The sequence below is a fragment of the Podarcis liolepis genome (assembly GCF_965112155.1).
Source record: "Podarcis liolepis genome assembly, chromosome: 5".
Taxonomy (NCBI): domain Eukaryota; kingdom Metazoa; phylum Chordata; class Lepidosauria; order Squamata; family Lacertidae; genus Podarcis; species Podarcis liolepis.
Genome location: NC_139556.1, coordinates 9,537,061 through 9,559,565, shown reverse-complemented (window position 1 = coordinate 9,559,565; position 22,505 = coordinate 9,537,061). Strand labels below are relative to the sequence as shown.

Below are 22,505 nucleotides of genomic sequence, written 5' to 3'. Positions count from 1 at the left end.
GGACTCTTTATGCTGAGTGATGAGGAGCATGGGTTTCTCAAACAGAAGCTTATTTTTCTATCTAAACTTCAAAAGCAGAGGCGTACCTAGGCCCCTTTGCATCCTTGGCAAGGAGATATGTTGGCACCTCCAAATTCAGGAGAGACCATGGACCAGAAACTGAAAAAGTTTGCACTTTTGTGCTCTGCCAGTGACTTCCTCCATGGCCACCAGGGTCAGGTCTGCTCTCCTCCTCCTCTGTTGGTCCATCCATCTGCCTACCTTCCAGAGTGAAGAGGTGCGATTTTGGTGCTCCACTGAGCCTGTGCCCTCGGCAGGGGCCAACCTAACCAGCTCCTAGGGATGCCCCTGTTCAGAAGTCTTTCTAGGATCTTTGTGCTCAAGGGAGTGTGAAGGTACGTTGGGTTGACGTCATAAAATAATCTGAAACAGCAGAAAACTGAATGCAAGTAGTTTAATGCCTCTAAGGAGAAGGGTTTCTTAAAAATGCTGAATAACATACAAACTATCTCATGCACGTCTACTCAGAAGTACGCCCCACCAAGTTGGCTTACTCTGAGGTAGGGATTTAGCTTCCTTCCTTCCAAGGCATGCTGGGGCAAGCAATGGATTTTGTTCAGCAGGGCATGCTGTGCACCTTGCAACTTGTTTTGTAAAACCTGGAGTGGAGCTACTCTAGGCTCTGGAAATGGGACACGAAAAACACTGAGTGGATTCCCATGACATTGCAGTGATTACTGTCTATTGGTACTACAGCCACTAACTGCTTCTGAGTTTTTTCTTGGCACTCTGATAAAAGAATAGCCATGGTTCTGTCAGGGACTGGACTGAGGAGGGATGGTGGAGACCCAGAAAAGAAGAAGACAGCATAGATTTAGAACAGTGGTTTGCAGAAGGTCACAGTTCACAGGCTGCAGTGGGGAGAAGCTAGGAAATATTGGGAGAGGAGCAGGAGGAGGCAGAAGCACTAGGGGAGAAACAGCTGATAGACTCAGTGTCTTTAGAAAGCATGTCAGGACCCCCCCCCTCTCTCCTGGGTCCTGGCGGGCATTGAGAGTAGGAGAACAGAAAGCTCAGAGGCCGAAAGCTCAGATCAGCCGATGTGGGGATGACGTATAATAGGAGAGATGGAGGGGGTGGGACTTATTCAGAGCAACGGCATTATCCAGTAGGCAACAGCCTACATCTCTCTCTGTGAATATTGAATAAAATATCTTGGTAAGAAAGTCTTGTTTTCCTATTTCTGGCAGTCACCCGTTAGGGAGGGGGATTGGATTCCCTGAAGCCTGACAGGTTCCATGTAACATGTGACGGACAGGCAATGATGGGTTGTATCCAATGCTCAAAATCACAGATGGGCAAAGTGCTGTATTGCTCATGACCAATTTGCAGGCATCTGATCAGCCACTGTGAAGACAGGATGATGTGTTGTTGTTGTTGTTGTTGTTGTTGTTGTTGTTGTTGTTGTTGTTGTTGTTGTTATTATTATTTCTATTTCGCTTTATATTTTAAATCTCAAAGCTGTTTACAACACATTAAATAAAACAATCCAGAATAAAGCAAAGTCAAGCTTCGAGGAAAATATTTCAGATCTTTCTCTGACATTTTGCTTTCCCCGTATTTATCTGCCTACTTCATTTATAGAGCTGTCCCATAGCAGAAGTACCAGATGCAGCAGGCTCAGTTTGTGACGTTATGCTAGCCCTGCTCATTAAGATTAATGGGCCTAAGTTGCTAGTGTTTCTTAATTGTAAAGGGTCTACTCTGAGTAGGATTGAATACAAGGTATTCTGCAAGAGTCTCTGCCATTTTTTGCATTGAAAGAAATTTACGATGAAATAGAAGCACTTTTTAAAACAGAATACACTGTCTTAAATAAGAATAAGAAGTATGAAATTAGGTTAAAGGTGTGTGAAAGAAAGCAATAGAAGTGGAAAGAAATTGCAATTGAGTAGATTGGAAATCAAACACAAAGGTGGGGTGAGGGGGGGTGGATGGTGATGGGAAAAGGAATTATTCGTGGGATTGAGTGTAGGTATGTTTGAACACTTTTAAGGATTGTATGAAATGTATGTTTGTATGTGTGTATATTTGTAATATATGTGTATTAAAAATCCTTTTTAATTAATAATAAAAAATTAATAAAAAATAAAAATAAAACAGAATATACTGTCAATCCCAATGCGGACTCGAATGAGAATCATTTAAGGCAGAGGGAAACTTTTTTTTATGAAGCTGATGACAAGAAACCTATTTTAGAAGGTGGGGGGGGATAGTTATACAACACGGACAGCAGGGAGATTCTAAGAAATCAGTTTTGGACTCATTCTGGTGGTTTTTGTATAGCATATAATCCAGGCAGAGAAAGATGACGAGCATTGAAGAATTACTGGGTATTCGGATGCTGGATTCTGATGTTTTTGAAGATGAATTGCAACGCTTCGTGCGTTTTGTCAGCATCGAGGCCTTTATATCACCAAAGTCTCCCGTTGCACCGTACGAGCTCATTATTGGTGGTTTGAGTGTCCCTTTTCCAAATACAGAGAGACTTCATTAAAAGCTTTTAACATTACCCATATCAAATTCAACTGGTGAAAGATTGTTCAGCGCTCTTAAATGCACGTGTAAGTTTTGACTCTCCTACTTTAACAAGTTCGGCAGTTTAAGTAATCAAAAGTTCTGCTTTGCCAGATGAAATTATGGGAAGTGCAATGGAAATGTAGAACAAAAATGCATATAAATTGTATTACTATGAATATCCTATTAAAAACTACGAATGTTAATTCATTCTGTTCCTTTAAATAAAGTTCATTTTTGGGTTAAGAGAAGTGCTTTCTTTTTACCTCTCTATATACGGGTATATTATTAATTAGAAACAAAAAGTTCTGTTTTTTATGCTATTAACGAACTCATACTTATGGCTTTAGCTCTGTTGTGTTTTCAGACATGGTCACATGATCTAGGTGGGTGAATACAGCCTCTCCAAAGGACTGAAAGTCCTGTAGACCACAAATCTCCCATTGTTCTAGATCCTGCCATCTGCAAGGGTGAGCATGGGTACTTGATACCCATTTGAAAAGCTGCCCCATGCTTATGTTATCCATGCCTTTTTCTCCCTGCACAGGCCCCAGGTGAATGAAGAAGGAAGTGTTGCCCTCCCACCCAACATCAATGGGAAAATATGGATTCACCGTGCCCTTGCTAGCTCTGCTTAATGCAGACTCAACCTGCAATAAACATTATTGTTTTTGGAATGAAACCAGTTTCTCGGGGGCAAAGAGTATGTGATAGATCTAGACAAGGGGTCAGCAACATTTTTCAGCCGTGGGCCAGTCCACCATCCCTCAGACCTTGTGGGGGGGCCGGACTATATTGGGAGGGGGGATGAACGAATTCCTATGCCCCACAAATAACCCAGAGGTGCATTTTAAATAAAAGCACACATTCTACTCATGTAAAAACACCAGGCAGGCCCCACAAATAACTCAGAGATGCATTTTAGATAAAAGGACACATTGTTGTTGTTTAGTCGTTTAGTCGTGTCCGACTCTTCGTGACCCCCTGGACCAGAGCACGCCAGGCACTCCTGTCTTCCACTGCCTCCTGCAGTTTGGTCAGACTCATGCTGGTAGCTTCGAGAACACTGTCCAACCATCTCATCCTCTGTCATCCCCTTCTCCTTGTGCCCTCCATCTTTCCCAACATCAGGGTCTTTTCCAGGGAGTCTTCTCTTCTCATGAGGTGGCCAAAGTACTGGAGCTTCAGCTTCAGGATCTGTCCTTCCAGTGAGCACTCAGGGCTGATTTCCTTAAGAACGCATACGTTTGATCTTCTTGCAGTCCATGGGACTCTCAAAAGTCTCCTCCAGCACCATAATTCAAAAGCATCAATTCTTCGGCGATCAGCCTTCTTTATGGTCCAGCTCTCACTTCCATACATCACTACTGGAAAGGACACATACAACTCATGTAAAAACACGCTGATTCCCGGACCGTCCACGGGCCAGATTTAGAAGGCAATTGGGCCACATCCGGTCCCCAGGCCTTAGGTTGCCTACCCCTGATCTATACAGTGTGAGGACTACATGGGGGCTGGGACCCAAGTATTCATTCTCCATTGATTCTAGAATAAAGTATTGTGTGTGTTCATCCAAGGTCTCAGGACAGGTTACAACTGCAAAATATGCAAGTATAAAAACAAAACCATTACGATGATAGAACAAATAAAATTGTTCCAAACTAGAAAGAACAACCATAAACTCAGCAAGAAAAGTGTGTCCCCCAAAGCAAACTATCTTATCTGTTAAAAGGTGTGGGTAAAGAGGTGGGTCTTAGATATATATTTTTGGGTTTTTACTGGGGGAAGGGTAACTTAGGATAACTGAAAATGCATCTGCCCCCAACTTCACTTTCAAATTCAGAGACTGGGGAAAAGACGAACACGAAGCATAAAGCCAAGAACCAAAAGTCGTCTCTTCCCTCAAAGGAATGTAAACAGTGATTTTGTGAGGTCCAACAGAGCACCACACCAGAACAAAGAGATAGAAAGAGAAAGTGAGAGACCCAGGCTCCTCCTGGCCTGACTATTATAGTCAGCATAACCTTGACAGAAAGGATAACAGAACCAGTTTAAACCAGCTGTAGTCAGCTTCCCGGAAGGAATAACCCAAACATCAGAAACCTTCTCCCTGCTTCTTCCACGTGGAAAGAAACCTTCCAGAACACTCTTGAATTAAGTAGAATAGGAAAGATCTCTACACATCAGATCAATACTTTCTGTACTAAGAAATGCAAATTGACAGTATTTGCATTCCCACCTGCTACCTCTCTCACACTTGTCCTGGGCCTAATGAACCTGCCAGAATATGGCTCTGATTTCTTGGAATCTGCTTCGTGTGATGATGGCTTCCTTCTGTTTTCAGTCTGGGTTGAGCCCTACGAAACAACCATCTAAGATTGATAACCCTTAGAGAAGGAAGACTGCCCAGGCCTGCAACTGTGACTAGTCACAATGTTGGGCAGAACCCAGCACACTTGGATATGACTGTGGTGGATTTTGGTTTTCAATGTAATCGTTCATTTAGAGATACATTGAATTTGATGGCGCTGTGGTCACTGTTCCATATTGGTTCCGCTACAATTAAACCGGGTCCTGGGCACCATCCCTCTGCTCACTCCCATCTGTTTTAGGACACAGTCATTTGTGGTATATAGAACTGGAGATAAGAGAGTGTTCTGTGCACCCCATAAATTTGGGACTGAAAGACACCCTCCCAATGCTACTTTCTGGACTCCGTCCCAAAGGTATGATTGGAACTACTGTAACACACTGCGCCCAATTCCCATTCCTTAGAGCTGGTCCAAGAGGACGCTATGGTCAATAATAAGCTCTATGAATGATATTTGAAAACTGCTCCAGATAAGCAAGTTTCCGTACTGGATTCCTCCATCCAGGTATTGCCAGTTTTGACAACATCCATCACATGTTCTGGGGTGACTGATCCCAGTCCATCTTGCTCAACATATGGTCAGTCTTGTCAAAACTGACAGTGTCAATTATCTGTTTGAGAGTGCACGGGAGAGCATGCATGCTCTTATGTGTAAAGCCGTGCCCTCTTTGCACGTTTCCAAGCACAATTCAAAGTGTTGGTGCTGACCTTTAAAGCCCTAAACGGCCTCGGTCCAGTATATCTGAAGGAGCGTCTCCACCCCCATCATTCTACCCGGATACTGAGGTCCAGCACTGAGGCCCTTCTGGCGGTTCTCTCACTGCGAGAAGCCAAGTTACAGGGAACCAGGCAGAGGGCCTTCTCGGTAGTGGCGCCCTCCCTGTGGAACGCCCTCCCACCAGATGTCAAAGAGAACAACAACTACCAGACTTTTAGAAGACATCTGAAGGCAGCCCTGTTGAGGGAAGCTTTTAATGTTTGATGTATTACAGTATTTTAATATTTTTTTGGAAGCCGCCCAGAGTGGCTGGGGAAGCCCAGCCAGATGGGCGGGGTCTAAATTATTATTATTATTATTATTATTATTATTATTATTATTATTATTAAGAATCTGTGGATCCTGATCTTCATTCTTCTGGGTGCCAGAAGACATGACCCAAAGCACACACAGCACCCAAAGAAGAAAAACTGTTTGAAATAGGGCTGTGCTGAAACCCATCCTCCAATTTGTCACAACTTTTCTTCCCCCTGCAAAGAGGCTTCAATGTTTCTGTCTCATTCTCAGAGCATTTTAGAATTTCTTCATTAAAAGGTTTGACTTAAAATAATAATGAACAGCTGTCAGGCACACATGAGGCTTGCAGGAGAAGGCAGCTTAGGATGTTATAGTGTTTTCAGAAAGCACTTGCACCCATGTGGACTGCAGGGTGCTGAAAAGACGATTTGCAGAACGAAAGAAAGGGTGCTCACAAAGTAAGCTAAGTGCATTTTCTACATCCCACCCATGAGAATCTCAGCATGGTAATTTCATATGCAATTTATTTTGGCATTAATTGATGGAGAAAATAAAACGAAAGGCTTTTTGGCACAGCACTAATTTAAGATGAAAAGTTAGATCATCACTGCAATGTGAAAAGGTTGAACATGCCGCTATTTTTCTAAAATGGCACCTTTAAATAAATGAAGCCAATGCTTCAATAAAAAGTGGCCATTTCTCCCTTGCTCTTGTTTCATTTCTGTTAACAGCAAAATGCCTGTTTACTGTGCCTTGTTTCATTATTCCCTTCCCTTTTGTTTCATCAAATGAAAATATTATTTATGTGTAAGTAGAACAACATGTTTTATTGTACTATTTTTCTCGTGGTTTTATTGGGAAAGATAGCACGATTTTATGTGTTAAACAGTGGTGGTAACTAATTTCCCTAAACTGAAAAATGAGAGGTTCAAAGTTTAAGTCTTTACACACAGTAGGTTTTGTTTGCTTGTATTGGGTGGGAATAGGTGGTTATGGACAAGAAGCAGCTTGTATAAAATTCAAGTTGTCCAGTGCATAATAAAAATGAACTTCTGCCAATTGCCCAAATGTTCTTCCAGAACAAGACCTTTGGCCCTTCTGATGTTACTGAATTGGATCAGCCCTAACAAGTGTGGCCAATGGCAAAGGATGATGGGAGTTGTAGTTCAGCAACAACTGGAGTGCCAAAGGGCCACCCATTCTAAAGTCACAAAGAGTAGAGGACAGGTTCACACGCAGAACAACATAAGCTCTCATGTTGGTGAGGACAAAGGTTTCCAAGATTTCACAAACTCCCCTTGCTAGCCATTCATGGTACGTATAACAATGGAAATTAAGAAAATGTGTATCCAGGCTTTAGATAAAAAAACAAAGTAAGAAAACCATGAAAACTTATGAAAAAATAAATCAAATGTATTAGATAGCATATATTTTGACTGTTTCCTAAATATATATCTATTTATCTATGGTGTGTTTTTTTTAAGTAGCAAAACTCTAGCTCGTCTGGCTGAAAATTTTGAGATATTTATTGCCTTGTTTCAAAGTGATGGAGTACATAATGGCAGAATATATATGATAAGGAACCTCCTTCTGGACAGGAGTGTCCTCTCTGCTTTCAGAATCTATGTAAAATAATAGCAACAGTTAGCAAACCTAGATATACTCAGGAAGCAGAAGACTTAAATTATACTGATACAGTTTAACGTGAGATTTTCCAAAACTGCAGATAAAATAATTTGGGGGGGTTGCATCTATAGAAAAGTCATGGGTGTATAAGCAAAACACAAATAATTTGGTTGGCGTATTTATAAGGTGATTTTAAAACCCTTCACCTAACAACCTTGAAGGAAGCCAGCTGTATTTAGTCCAATCTTTATTCATATGTATTTTAATAAATTCACTGTACAAAGGTTGGAACTGCAGTATCCAAGACAAGAATATAGAAAATTTATTAGAATCTGGTGAAGAGTGGATAAACATCCGGCGAGCCGGGTCCGGTCCAGAGGCTGTCACGTGACGGTGTCTTTCAGGGTGAGCGCGCGCGCACAGACACGTGTCCAAAAAAAGAACCCCTGTGGGAATGCGCCCTTCTAGTCTGTTTGGTCTTTAATGGGCTTGTGAAATGTCCACCTTCTTTGCAGTGCAAGAATATAAGGCATCTTTAATGTTCAGAAAGGAAAAGGGCCCCCAGCAGTCTTTTGGGGAGCCAGGGGGTGCCCTGACCGTCCAAAATGCTGTTGCTACCCCGGTCTCTGCCCCTCCTCGTTTTAGTGAGACACCTACCAAGGCATGGGGGGGGGGTGTTTTGCATTTTTTTAAAAAAAAAATGATTGAATGTTTATTTAAGCAGAATGTTCTCCCGTTGCACAGGAGGACCCCGAGCACTTTTTAGGCAAAAGCAGCCGGAGCTGCGGCGTCCCCGGCGGGCGCAGGACGCTTCTGGGCGCAGGCAGCCGCGCGCTCCGGGTCTGCGCCATCCCATCTCTCCCGCTCTGTCTAGCTGAAGTCGGTTGTCTATTTGTTCCTTCACGGCTCCTCGTCCTTAGATTAGATTTCTCCTTTCTCATTACCAACCTTAATAGACCTTTCAGACCTAATTCCAGCCCCAGATATTATCTGACCCGTATAATTAATTAATTATAGCCCAAATATTATAGATTATTAAAAATAGCATAACTAATAGTGTAATATCTCAAGCTGTCGACTTTAATAGTCAACATTGTCTTGGTCTCTCTTATCAGGCTGGGACACCCGGTGAGAATATTGATTCCTGGTAATTTTAACCATCATCTGCCATCCTGATGGGTAATTGTCAGATTTTCACCCGAGTCAACGCTCATTTGAAATCGTTAAACCGTCGGCAGAGCTCCCGGTTGATCTTAATGTTTCCTTTTTCTCCCCCTTCAATATGTTGCAGCAACCGAGAGGAAAATAAATAGAGGAGGAGAAAAGAGATAGTTGTGGCAGGGAAAAGCCATCTGATTCTCCCCGCGCGCTCGCTCTCTGACAAAAGGCGAGCGTTACGAATGGTCCCGGCGGCTAATTTTGGCCTCTTTTGTTTTATTTCGAGATCGGCCCGGTTTTATTTAAAGCAAGAAGAGGGGGAACCTCCCTCTCGCTCCCCGATGGGAGGCGGCAGCCAGGCAGCTGCTCTCGCCGTCCCCTGCGCGGCTGCCGGGCAAGCGCGCACGGGAGTCCGCTCGGGGCTCCCGGCTGCGCGGCGCCTCCCCTCGGGCTCAGCCGGCCACTTCGCCGGGCTGGCGGGGCTTCTGGTTGCGCGGGCTCCCTTTGAGTTTAGGATCTGGGCCTTGGAGAAGAAACTCCAGCAACCAAGCGGGGCTGGCGCACCTCTAACTGCACAACTCCTGTTTTTGGAAAGACAAAACGCGCAGTTCCGCTACCGAGGCCCTTGGGGGGCTTTGGGCTTCTTCAGATTCGGGGAGGGGGATCGTTATGCAGGGTCAGAGCAGACTCCGAGCTGAGCCACCGAGGACTCCACCGGGCCGAGGCGAACCGCTGCTCCTTGGGGGAAGGCGCTGGCGCAGAGGCGGACCCCTGCGCCCTAACGGGGACAGATTTCGGAGAGGCAGCCTGGCCTCTCTGAGGGATCTACCCGGGTCGAGATGAGTGACGAGGGGAGGGGATCCTACAGAAGTCAGAGGGCAGGAGACGAAATCATTCCGACGGCATCAATGCATGGCAACAACATTTATATTAATAGTCTGTTTCAACTCCGGGGACTGGAGAGATCAGGTGTGAGGTCCGATCAACAGAGGAGGGGTGACGTTAAGCAGGATTCTGGTTGATTCTGGTACAGGGGTGATCAACCACGCAAGAGGAGCTGAGCCGAGACGTCATGGGAGAAGCAGGCACTAGCAGGGTCCGCGAGGGTGGGCTGGCGGGGAAGAGATTATTCTGCGCGCGCGCGAGGTTCCCAGGCCCCCATCCCCGAGCGCAGCACCCCTGGATCCTACAAGCCCAGCTGCCAGTGCGCGCCTCTTTCCCCGGGAAACCAGCGAGAAGGGGGGGGGGGGGATACCCCCGTTTTAATAGGTCCTCGGAGGATTTCCCGAAGCATTATTTAAACTTCTAATTATGATTCATGCGTGTGATAATATTAATTTAATAATCAAGGAGATGTGCAGGAAGCATTAACCTCAATTAAGCTCATTACTAGCCTAACCTGAAAATCCCCTGAGCTTTTAAATCTTCCAGGATGAAGAGCTGACAATGTATTGATAGAGGGCAAGATCAGCTCCATAGCCTCTTTCCCTCCCACCTACCCCCATTCCATTTGTTGGGGAGAATTAATGTCTCTTTGACTGGGGCTTGATTAGCAATTTAAATAATTTTTAAACTTTATCGTCAAAACAATCTCTGCTCGCGTCATTTCAGGAAGTGGGAGAAACCGAAACAACATGGAGCTCATCTCGTTGTGTGCCAAGTAAATATATATATATACCGCTTGGTTGTGTGCGGAGCGAAGGCCTGTGCCCTAATTCGCGGGGGCAAAAGTGGGGACCAGGCGAATCAGCTGGTTTTGCCACTGCTGAGAGTTTTATAAGAACCTGCGAGCAATTAAAAAAAAAACTCCAGTAGCCGGACCTCATTCTCTATCTTGAGCCAAAACGTGCCTGGGTCTCAGCGAGGTGGGCAATCCTCCCCTCTCCAGAATGGAAAAGTACCCACGAAAAGTTTAGCTCCTTGCACGCGCAGAGGTTTGCCTGTGGTGTCCCGGGACGGTGATGCTTTTCAAAGGGACTCGATCCTCCCCCAAACCCCCAAACGGACAAGAGCAAGAAGTCCTTTCCAACCCAGCCTATTTAGAGACTGCCTAGTGGGCCGGGCTAGCTGGCGTATTTATGAAAGGGGGGGAGGAGTGTGGAACCACGAGGCAAGCAGAAACCAAACGGACTCTGCTAATTTTTTTGCTGCCAATTCCCGACGCGTTTCCAACACGAAATTCCTTCCTCAGGGGAAGCGAATCAGCAGCAAAGCCAATGGAAGAACAATATTCAGGTTTGCGATTAGCCTGCTGTTCTTTCTTTCATTCGCTTCGTTCCAGATTCGTTTTCCCTAAGGAAAGACTCTCAGGATTGAAACGTTGTTTAACCGTAAATGTTGGATCTGGCCCAAGCAATCATGGTTACATCACTGTGCCTGGAGATTTTCAATGTGCCCCAAAAAATGGTCCCTACCTCCTAGGAGCTACCAGTCTATTATAACTCAGCACAATGACTCCTAAAAGGGACTGAAAGTCAGGGATAAAGAAAGCAAGGCTATGCCCTTCTCTCAGCTGCAGATACTTCGAGCTGTTCGACAGTGGAATGGACTCCCTCGGGAGGTTGCGGACTCTCCTTCCTTGGAGGTTTTTAAGCAGAGGTTGGATGGCCATCTGTCATGGATGCTTTAGCTGAGATTCCTGGATTTCAGGGGGTTGGACTAGATGACCCTCAGGGTACCACCCAACTCTCCAATTCTATGATTCTAAGACTTAATTGCAGCACGTGAGTTGTACCAAAGAACTGACAAGCTCAGCTCCGCGTTGCAACCGGGCGCTCCTCCGGTTGAGTGGCGAGAATAAAAACGGGGCAGCCCCCGCGTGCCATAGGGTGCAAGCGATGCTCTTTAACCAAAACCCGGCCGTCGTGCTGTTGGTGTAAAAGCTGCTTGTCTTTCTGTTGTGACTTCTGATTTCACCAGTGGAAACAGTGTCTCTGCCTTTTGCAAAGTGTGTGTTGGGGGAGGGGAGGAGTTCAAGCAGAACTGAAAGCGTCTGGTGGTTCTTCTGGGGCAAAATGACCCGCCTGGCTGTGCTCTTCTTGCCAGTACCCAGTCCTCATCATATTGGCCGTCTCTGCGCTCTCGGGAAATGATGGCGGCCTCGAGGAAGAAAGAGAATCGTTTCTTTACGCGGCGCTCCAAATAAGTGCAGCCAAGACAGGACAAAGGGCGAACGCGCGACGGGTGCCCTCGTCTTTTCCCGTCGGAAATGTTGCAGGCGTTTTAATTAATTAACTAACTAACTAATTGGCCGGTTTGGGAAGAGACGCCTTCCCTCCCCGCCCGCGTCTCCCACCCTCTGAGCACCTTGGGGTGCAGGCCGCGCAAGACAGCCCCCCCCCCGGCCGGAGCCTGGCTTCTCGGTACCCCCAGCCCGGGGCCTGGGCGCGTTTCTCCTTCCCCCGCGATGACCTTTCCGTGCTCTCGGCACACGTTTCTGATCAATGCTCGCGGCTCGGAGGCGCGGAGGAGGGGGGATGAGCACACACCCCCCCCCTTCTGCCCAGTTTCCCCCCACCCCGTGTAAATCCATCAAAGTGACCTTCCCAATATAACAAGGGCTGCTAAACTGTTTTACCACCACGATAAATGTCCTTAATTACCCTGAGATCTGCCTGCGCCGCTGCAGGGCGATGATGAATGGAGGAAAAGAAAAGGTTCATTTGTTGACTGGACTTGGGAAGATCTAATTAAAAAGGAAGTTTGGCGCTGAAACTCCGGAGCGGGACGCGGAACCGGCTGCGGGGAGGGGGAGGGGGTCGGCGGAAGGGGCATGAAAAGACTTTCGGTCTCCCGTCGCTTGGGCAGCCCTCGGGGCAGAGAACCAAGCGGGCGTCGAGCGCCCGGTGGCCGGCTCGACGCTCGGCTGGGCCTCGCTTGAAAAGCCCCGGGGGACCCGCGAGTCCCACGAGCTCGGCCAAGAGCCCCCTCGGTTGCCGCAGTTTCTTTTCCCCGGCTCTCTCCTGCCCTCCAACGCGGCGCCCCCCGAGGGCATCGCTCCTAAGGCAGCTCAAAGACAAGACAAGCTGCTGCCTCGCCCAAGAGGGGGGGGGGGCAGTTGGGGTTGCCTTCCTGGGCCAGCAGGGCCCAGACGGGCCTGCGGGAAAGGGATGTCCGAGAGGAGCGCCCCCAAGCCAGGGACCCTCTGATCCGGTGCCACCTGCGCCCGCCCATACCGCGCAAGCGGGAGAAGAGCAGGAGAGTCTTGTCCCTGCTTCGGGCTGCCTTGGCTCCCTTCCCCTCCTGCCTCCGAGAAACTGGAAGGAAGATGTTGTAGCCGCCTGGCTCCTGCCCCGCCTGTGGCCGGGGATGAGGCTGAGACCCGGCCCGAGCGAGAACGGAGATATTATTGCCTGCCACAGCTCGTCCAGGCCCCCAGAATCAGCGCCAACTTTCCCGAGAACAGATAACCGGAGATGGCAGATGGATGGAGATTGCGCAAATGAGCCTCTAATTGACAATCAATTGTGATTAGGAGCAATGGAAGGCCTTCCTTGCGCGCGCCCGGCTCCTTCCTCCTGCCAGGCTTGGGGGGGGAGGTGGAGGCAGGAGGCCCAGGAGGCGGCTCCCCGCTTCCAGAAGGTCCCTCTGGGGCCTGTCAGCAAAGACAGAAATCCGGCGTTGGTTCTTCCCCTGGGGGGCATTGCGTCGGATTAATGCGCAATTAATTGCTCGCCCAAAGTGGCCAAGATGTGTAAGAGGGGTGGATAGAGATCATGCGGGACGAGTTTTCCCCACGCGTCCTAAACATTACTAAGTCCTAAAGGACCCTTCTTGAGCCGGGGGTGGGGGTGGGGGGCTCCAAGTAAAAAAGAAGAAAGGCCTCCCTCGGATACCCGGCGAGCGAGATGTCCAGAAAGAGCCGCGCCGCGCCGCCTCTCCTGCCTGCAGGGACTCCCCTGGGCCCGGCCCACTGATGGGCTAATCATGTCCGAGCCCGACCAAAATTACAGCTGATTGCTTTACCCATTATTCCTTCCAAGTTTTAATTTCTGCTTTCCAAAGGATCATTGCTCGCGGTAATTGCAAAAGACCTGCCCTTGTATGTGTCACTAGACTCAAAGGCAAAAAAGAAAAAAAGGAAAAGGAAAAAAAACCCACCCCCCTAATTTTTCGTTTATTCTGTCTCTAGTCCCGGCCTTTCTTTTGGCAGGTAATTCAAGCCGCCGTGATCTAGACATCCGAAACAAGAACAGAATTAACGCCCTCAAAGAAGCAAATTGCAGAAATTTCCAGATAGCAAAGGAAATTGCATTTTCCCCTACCCACCCCATGGGCTGAAAAGTCCTGTTCTTTTTATTGTATGTTCCAGTGCAAATTATTGGGTGGGGAGTTCTAATGCCGCCGCCCTCCCCACACTGCTCTGCAGGAGGTCTTGGCATCCCAGGTCTTTCTGGTTCGGGCTCTCTGCTCCTGGGCAATTTCCTCTCTCACTAATTCCAGAACAGGGTCAGGAGGGGAACCTGAATGTGGAATTCGAGGGGTTCCCTTGCGCTAAGAGGGCCGGATAATCCGTTTGGCGTCCCTCCACCCTCCTGTGAAAAGGTCCCGAGCTTCCCACGTATCTGTGGTTCTTCTGAACGTCAGTGTGTCCTTGTTCGTGAGTAAGTGCTGCTACTTATGGGCGGATCTGGAGGGCGGCGATGGTAAAGACCCACCGTGGGACTGGGAGCGAGTGACTTTTGCGCGCAATTTGCGCCTCGGGGTGGAAAGCAGCCTCTCCAGTCGCTGAGCCCAAGCGCGGCGTTTCGGCGGATCCCGCAATTATTTCAAAGCGAGCGCCTCCTTCTCCTCCCACCTCGCCAAATAAGGCTATTTAGATGCTTTCCAGATGAGTGGAGGGCGCTGAAACCGAGCTGACAGCGAAGTATATCTCCGGCAGCGCCGCTATCCTTCACCCTCCCGGCCGCCCCCTCTCCACCCTCCTGCGCGCTCCTCTGGGACGAAGGTTGCTGGCCGTTCTGGGCAAGGGATTAATTTGCAGCCAATTACCACCGGGTGCTAAATATGAATGCATAACGAAGCCCCCCCCCCTCCTGCGGGAAAGGAGGGTGGGATAAATGTCTAGGCTGCCCCCCAGAGAGGGGGGGCGGGGGTCAGAAGCCGCAGCAGCGCAGGGACCTTTTGGAGCGGAGCGCACAGACGCGCGCACACACTCTCCGCGCCTCGCTTTCTCCGCCAAGTTCCTCCTCCTCCTCCTCCGGAGGGGGTGTTTCCAGGCGAAGTTTGCAGAAGGAAGTCATCCGGAGGGGGAGGGCGGTGGAGGGGGGAGGGCTGCTCTGTGAGGAGTCATGAACGTGAGGCGAGACAAGGCTCAGGTGGGTGACGTCTCTATTCCGGCTGCAGCGGCGGCGGCGGCGGTGGCGGCGGCGGCAGCGAGCCCTCCGGAGTGCCTCTTGGGGGAGCCCGGGTCGTGCAGCTGGCCGAGGGGGGACAGCATGGACGGGCCGGCGGAGCAGCGCCTGACGCCCAGCAGCGACCTGCCGCCGGTCTACTCGTGCCCCGTCAGCAGGGACAGGCAGGGCAGCGAGAACGCCAACAACACGGCCGGGCCCGAAGGGGCGGGCGGCGCCTTGCCCGTGGTGCACAGAACCACCTCCTTCTCCGTGCTGGACATCCTGGACCCCAACAAATTCAACAGCAAGAGCCGCAGGCACTGCGCCGTGCTCTACAAAGCCGCGGCCGGCGGAGAGTACACGCTGGCGAGCGAGGAGAAGCTGGACGATGCCAAGGCTCTGTCTGACGACTTCCAGGCAGCCAGGAGAAAGTCCGCGGCCGACCTGCGCAGTAAGTAGCACGGGCCGCCTTCCTGGCAACCCCGACCCCGCAGCAGCAGCAGCCAGGGAGGACCCCGGTGGGTCCCGTCTAGTCGCCTGCATTGGCTTGTCCGCCACTTCTGTCTCCGCGCAGGAGGCGTTCCTCTGTTGTTGCGGGCCAGCCAAGGGGAGCAGAGGCGCTCAGGAGAGCGGGCAAGCCCCCGAGGCCCTCTGCAGAGAAGAGAAGGGAGGGCTTGGCGGAACTCTCCCGGTCAGACGCGCCCAAAGTTTTGTGCCAGGCAATGGCACCAAGTGGGGAACTCGCCCTCCAGGTTCCCATGCTAGGCAGAGGGAGAGGGAGCCTGGGAAAGGAGGAGGAAGCCTCCTTTCTCGGCCTGGAGAATCTCTCTTGCCGGAGAGGAAGGGGCCCGGGCCGCTCCAGCGCTGGAAGATGCCTGCTTTGTGCGCTCCTCAGCTTTAAGGCCAGGGCAGACTCGGCGAGCTGCTTTCTTGGACTCAGGCTGAAGGGAACGGACAAGCCAGGCAGCATCCTGCGACTCCAGGTAGCCGGCTAGGTTCTCAAGAGATGGCACCACGCAGCCAAGTCCCCTTTTGAGGGGGAGGCAGCCGCGACAACCGCCTGGGCCACTGGAGAGCGGCTGGCGTTAGCGGGAAGCCTGCCAGAGCCCTCCAATTGCTTCAGAACCGCAACCGCCGCCTTTCCTGCGCGGGTTCTGGTTCCCCAGGTTAACCTTTTTCGGGGTAAAATGTGCCTTTTAGGTCCAGGGATGTTCTTTTTTAAAAAACACACACACACACAAGCACAGACCTGGCTTTTTGCTCCCGGCGACAGATTCAATTTTCTCTCTCTCCCACCCTCTTTAGCTTTTTTTAAGGACAAATCAGACTAATTGTGACAAAATGCTGGTTATCTCTGGAAAAACAATTAAATTCCTTCGATTACATTTAAAGTAAAATGTGCTTAGCAGCGTAAAGAGGCTGCATAATGGGGGAAATCGCCCCAGAGTGGCGTGTAGGACTGAGCGGGTCGATATCCTATTATCGAATTGTGCATATCTCTTTCAAGCACCTTGCAAACTCTCGCCTAACATCTAAATTATAGGGTCAAAATTCGGATAATTACTCGATTAAAACCTATTACACTTATTAGGGCTGCCTATCGACCGGGAAGGGCGTTCGACCCGGGCGCCAGATTGCTTTTGCCTCCCCGGGTCCCTGCTAGGCTCCCGACGCCCCCTCCCTCGCCCTTGCTCCCCTCCGGTTCCTTGGCCCGGGACACCCCTGCGTGGGACCGGGGGGCCCCGGGGTGCTGGAAGAAGCAGAGCCGGCCACATCCCCGGGAAACGCGAGCCGCCGGAGGCCTGCGCAAAGTCAGCAGGCGCGCAACTCCATGCCCGGCGGTTCGCACCCAGCCTCCAAGGCCTGCGTCTACTCTTGGGCCCCGCGCTCCGGGACACTCCGGCTTCCAGCCGCTTGCTCAGGGAGCCCAGAGAGGTCCTCGGGTCGCTCGGGGCCGCGGGTGTTCCAAACAGTCCTGGCCAGGAGGCGCGGAGGCCCAGCTTTCCTACTCCCAGTGCCAGGGCCCGTCTGGACCCCACTCCTGAGGCCAGATCCTAAGGGCGTGGTGGGGCAGGAGAGGGACTTCGAGGAGTTTGGGGACCTTGATCGGCGAGACTGCTGCGCTCCACTTTTCTTCTAGGCAAAACTTTGGGGCGCAGTCGAATGGGAAAGCCTCCTTAACGAAGCGCCCCGAAAGAATACAGTTTTGTGGCAAGGAATTGCCCCCGCGCAAGAAATGCCGCGCTCATCCAGAGGCTTTGCAAAACCCAAACCAGTTTGCCTAAACTTTCATTGAGCTTCAAATTTCCCGAACGCGCGCCGGAGTTTCTGCACCTTTCCCCGGGGAGGCGACAAGTCAAGCTTTGGAAAGCTCGATTGTCCGAAAACTCCCCACTTTAGAAATGAGGTTGCGGTTTCTTTTGTCCGGCGAGGATCCAGCAACAGCCCGCGTTAAAACAATTTCTCTATAAATTCGTTTACACCGAACCAAATTTGAGATCCGCTGTACCATTAGTTCTGGTTTAAAGGAGGTCGATATTGCACAGGAGGGAAATCTGTATATTTTACGCCCAAGCCTTGTATCCTCGATTTCATGTTTCCTCCAATAATTTAAGTGCGCGAACTTCCCTGAGAAGTTTGGGGGGTCTTGGCGATTTAAGGCTTTTAAAACCAAACAAACAAACTATCCCCAGGCCGCGTTTTGCCACCCGGGAGCTGCTCGCTTTCGAAAAGTGAGATTTTCTTCTTCGCTCATTTGCCTCGTCGGCGAAAGCAAAACACTGGGGAGGTCTGGGGGCACCGGCAAGAGCCCGACTCTCGCCCGAGTCCCATTAATTGGCGATTAATATATAACCCCAAACAAATTAAGTGACCGCTAACTGCTTTGTACATTACACAGAATTGGTTTAATTAAGTTTGGATCTGCTCTAGCAATCGATACAAGTATTTGGTCCAATTAAATCCTTCTTCCAGGGGATAACCAAAAAAACAAAAACAAAAAAACGAATAAGCAAATAACGGACAGACAAAGCTTTGATGGGAAGTGAACGACGTACTGCTAGCTTCTCCGGCTCCATTCGGATCAAGGGCACTTTCTGACCTTTTTTTAAAAAATAAAGAACAACAACCAGCTTTTAAAAAATCAGGCCATAAACTGCATGTGTTCTGCCTGCTTTCAACAAGTCCTTTCCAGTAGGGAATGAGGGGGCCATTATTCCCACGAAATCTGGGTGTTGCGGGACGGAGTGCCGGCCATTCGCCCAGCTCAGCTGGCTGGAGAGAAGCGTTTCTCCGGGCTTCGCCCGCGATCCGTTCCCGGCTTATCCGGCTTCGATTTGCGCAGGCAGCAAGGCAGCAAGCGAAGGGCGCCGATCCTTTGGCCAATGAGATCGTGCTTATTATTTTTTTAATCATTAAGCTTTTTTAAAAAATCAAAAATATTATTATTTAGTTGGAGTTTTGTCCTCCAAGTTGAGTCCGCGCGTTCCTGGCAGTACAGTACTTTTAGGAAGCCAAAGCAACGTCTTCTTTCCGTCGACTGATAATCTTCTGGGCTGAGGGGAACAGGACCTGAAGTCTGTAGTGCGGGATGCCAACAGCCTAGGAAATCACCCGAGGCGTCCCATCTCCAAGCCATGCCAGGGAACAGGCGCTTTGGGTACTTAAGGGGGACCCGGAGTTTTGTGGTTTGGCGGTTCAAAGCAGGGGAGTGAAACCTCCCCCTGGGCCTGGGCTCCCCTTCTGGGGGTCCTCGGGGCGCTTCCCAGCGCGACTTCCAGGCCCCCGCTCCCGGGCCCCCTGGATGGCTCTGGACGCGCGCGATCAGACCCCCAAAACAACAGAGGCGACCATCGCCTGGCGGCCTGCAGCGAAGGAAGAAGCTCCTGGTGTCGCCCCCCCCCGCCAGCCCCTCCCTCTCCCAGCCAGCATTATCCTAAATCGCAGCGGCAGAGCATTCAACAAATAGGTCCCGGGGCTCAAAGGCGACGCCACCCGCCTTCAGGCCGCGTCCAAAGGCCTCTGCCGCGCTCAAGTTTCGCCTTTCCAAACAGAGCCTCCGGCCAGCGGGCCTCCCGGGTTGCCCCTCCGATGGCTTGGACGAGCTGACCTCACACCCGGGCCCCCTGCTGCTTCTTCATCTGCCGCTCCCTGAACTTTCAAGGCCGCAAGTTGCGGACAAGGAGTGGGAGTAAGGCGTGTAGAGGGTGGGAATAATAATAATAATAATAATAATAATAATAATAATAATAATAATAATAATAATAATAATTTTGAAGTAGTTTTATCTTGCCCGAGGTAACCCAAAGTGACTTACAACCAACCAACTAACCATTCCTTGCTTTGCGTAAAGTGGGCATTCACAGTTATTTTTCTGAAGGGGGCGAAGGAAGTAAAAACTAAAAACAAATAGACAAAGCTAACTTGCCCCAGAGAGCAGGTCTTCAGCGGTGACGCCTGGACAGACCTGGTCTCTGAGAAGCTGGTGCTCCAGGTCTGCTGCCCACCTACAGGTGGACATGGCGTCCAGACCACTCTCTGTCCGTTCACCACTGACCACCTGAATTATTTCCCTGACTCCATTTACTTCCTCGCAGACTTTATTAATTGCATTGCTCTGACAATCAACTTCTCAGCCCACTGCATTTATCTTTAAAACAAAACAAAACAAAACAAAAGCACACGACCCAAATACCAGGTTAACAACATTGAGCTATACTTTAGGGCTGTCCTAAAGTACTTCAGCAAAATGGGTATAACGACACTTTGCAGCGCTGGCGAGACCCCTCAATTTCTTAGGCAGCCTCCTGTCCCCTGCAATATGGCAGAAACATGGAGGATTTTATGTGCATTGGTATTAACAGGATGAAGAAAATCACAATTTTTTTGATATGAAATAAGACCCAAGTTAGAAACATTATGTGCTCCCGTCTTGGCTGTTACCTTGGCTGACACGCTTTTATTATGAATAAATTTATCGGTAAACAATACTACCCCAATCAAAGCTAAACCAAAACTCCAGACCCCCGAATTGTTTTCCTGTGGGCCAGCAATCTTCTTTTTTTCCCCCCTAACAGCGAAGACCAGCAGAAAAGGTTTTATAAAAGACCAAGAGTCTCGCCTCTGTTTGTTTCATTGGATAGCTCTGCTTTTCTAAATCTCGGTCCCTGATACAACTTAATTCTTAAAGCATCGAGAGCAGGGAGGCAAGTTTCTCACGAAACAAATGAGAATGGCCACTAGAAACTTTCTCTTTTAAATGAAAAGTGGGAATCTGGAGTATTAAGGTGGGGGAAGGAGAGACGGCCCCCTCCGCGGTGCGGACACCAATGCCCACCATCAGGATCACGAATAATGAAAAAGTGGCTAAGTAGACACGCCTCGCTTTTGAACGACACATTTCTGACCCCTACTAGGGCAGAACCGCAGATCCACGTATGTTTGCAGAACTGTAGTCTGAGGAACTTATGGGGGGAGGAATAGGATGAGCAAACTAGAACCGAGAGACTTCGGTTGTGCGGGTGGCGAAATGTGCCCAAGGCGGAATGGCTGGCAAAGGAATGTCTCCTCCTTTGCCGCTTTCGACGGGCTGCGCCTGGCGCTGTTGTCCTGGGGGCGAGGACCCGGCCCGGCTCTGCGCCGGCCACCCCGGGCCCAGGAGGGGCTGTATGTGTGCTTTGCGCTTGGAGGGGTGGGGGCGAGGACGGCCGCAGGAGCCCGCCCGGCTCACTCTCTTTCGCTTGTGTGTGCAGAGCCCGGCGAGCTGTACCGGAGCGAGGAGGCCGAGCTGGATCCGAGCAAGCGGAGGAGCCCCTGCGCGGGCAGCGAAGCCCCCGACGAGGAGGAGGACGAGGAGGAAGAGGACGAGGAGGAAGAGGAGCTGTGCAGCGAGGAGAGCAGCAGCCACAGCGAGGGGGGCGCCCTCGAGGCGGGAGGCGGCGGCAGCCTCGCAGCGGACGACCTCGGGGCTCACCCGCCGCCCCCGCCGCCTCAGCAGCCCGGAGGCGCCTCCGGAGGGCAGCCGCCGCAGCCTCAGGCGCAGGGCCAGCAAGCAGCGTCGGCGGCGTCCGCGCCGTCGGGCAAAGCCAAGCGCAAGCGCCCGGGCTCGGATTCCAAGTCGGGCAAGCCCCGCAGGGCGCGGACAGCGTTCACGTACGAGCAGTTGGTGGCTCTGGAGAACAAGTTCAAGGCCACACGGTACCTGTCGGTGTGCGAGCGACTCAACTTGGCGCTGTCCCTCAGCCTCACCGAGACGCAGGTCAAGATCTGGTTCCAGAACCGGCGCACCAAGTGGAAGAAGCAGAACCCCGGCGCAGACACCAGCGCCCCGACGGGCGGCGGCGGGGGCGTGGGGGGCGGCGGTGGAGGCTTGCCCGGCGCGCTCAGCCCCCTCAGCCATTCGCCCCCCATGGGGGGCCACGGCCTGGCCATGCACGGCCCGCCGGGCGCCTACGGCAGCCACCCGGCCGGCGGGCTGGTGTGCGCAGCCCAGCTGCCCTTCCTGCCCAGCCCCGCCGTCCTCTCGCCCTTCGTGCTGGGCTCGCAAACCTACGGCGCGCCCGCCTTCTACACGCCGCACCTCTGAGGGACCGACGGGGCCCCCGCCGCTGCCACCAGCCCTTGCGGAGCAGGAGACTTGCGCGGGGCCGGCCTCCTACGGTCCCGGCGTCCACCCGACGGAGCGAAGAGGATAGGTGCCCTGGCGCCTGGTCCACGGACGATTCTCGCCTGCGGGCAGCCGTCGCGTTGCTCTGAGCTGCGGGACAAACTGAGCAGAGGCCGAAGGAGGCCGCCTCGGTCTCTCCATGTAAATAATGCGCGCTGCCCCGTCTTTGCCCGGGTCCCCTTTCTCCTCCTCCACCGCCCCTTGTCCGAGATGCCTCTGCCCCGCAGACTCTCAGGGTGAAACGGGGCGCGGCGTCCCTTCCAGGCGCCGTCGAAGAAATGAGGCGCTCTCCGCCCACGGGACGCCGCGCTTTTACGCACTTCAGCGTTGCTGTTTTTAAAAAAGGACGAGGAACTGGGAGGAGGGAGTTTAAAAATGGAAAACCGAGGGGGCTGTCTTACCGGAAATGCGTTTAAAAAAAAACCGAGGGAGAAAGAGACAAGCTTTTTTGTAACATCAGTCAACTATGTATATTTCTGGATGTTATACAAATTTTAACTTTATAATTTGTGTATAAAGTGCGCAGGAAACATTGATCCAAAAGGTATAGAAAGCACTTTGCTGGAAATCTAAATCAATAAAGAATTGATTTAGTCGACTTTGTTCTGCCTGAGCGACTGTTTTTAACCTTTTTTTAAAAAAAAAGAAAGAAAAAGAGAAAAAACACTGCAGTCATCTCCAGAGTTAGTTGGCGTTGACAGAAGAAGCAAATAATCTAGGTCACTCACGATCCAGCCAAAGTTAAGCAGTTATTAGTCC

The 22,505-nt window shown here is 50.7% G+C and overlaps 1 protein-coding gene and 1 long non-coding RNA gene across 2 annotated transcripts; both read left to right on the top strand.

Moving 5' to 3' along the window:
* The first annotated feature begins 7,184 nt into the window (after positions 1 to 7,184).
* LOC310707887 lies at positions 7,185 to 8,841 on the top strand. The gene is made up of 3 exons (XR_014526753.1): positions 7,185 to 7,277; positions 7,874 to 7,994; positions 8,705 to 8,841. It is a non-coding gene; the product is annotated as an uncharacterized lncRNA (long non-coding RNA).
* Positions 8,842 to 15,184: 6,343 nt separating this feature from the next.
* On the top strand, positions 15,185 to 21,724 carry NKX1-1 (NK1 homeobox 1; the record flags this gene model as incomplete). Its single annotated transcript, XM_083503515.1, has 2 exons — positions 15,185 to 15,533; positions 20,833 to 21,724. The coding sequence occupies 2 exons, from the start codon at positions 15,185 to 15,187 to the stop codon at positions 21,663 to 21,665; spliced, it is 1,182 nt and encodes a 393-aa protein (XP_083359641.1). The 3' UTR covers positions 21,666 to 21,724.
* Positions 21,725 to 22,505: the final 781 nt, after the last annotated feature.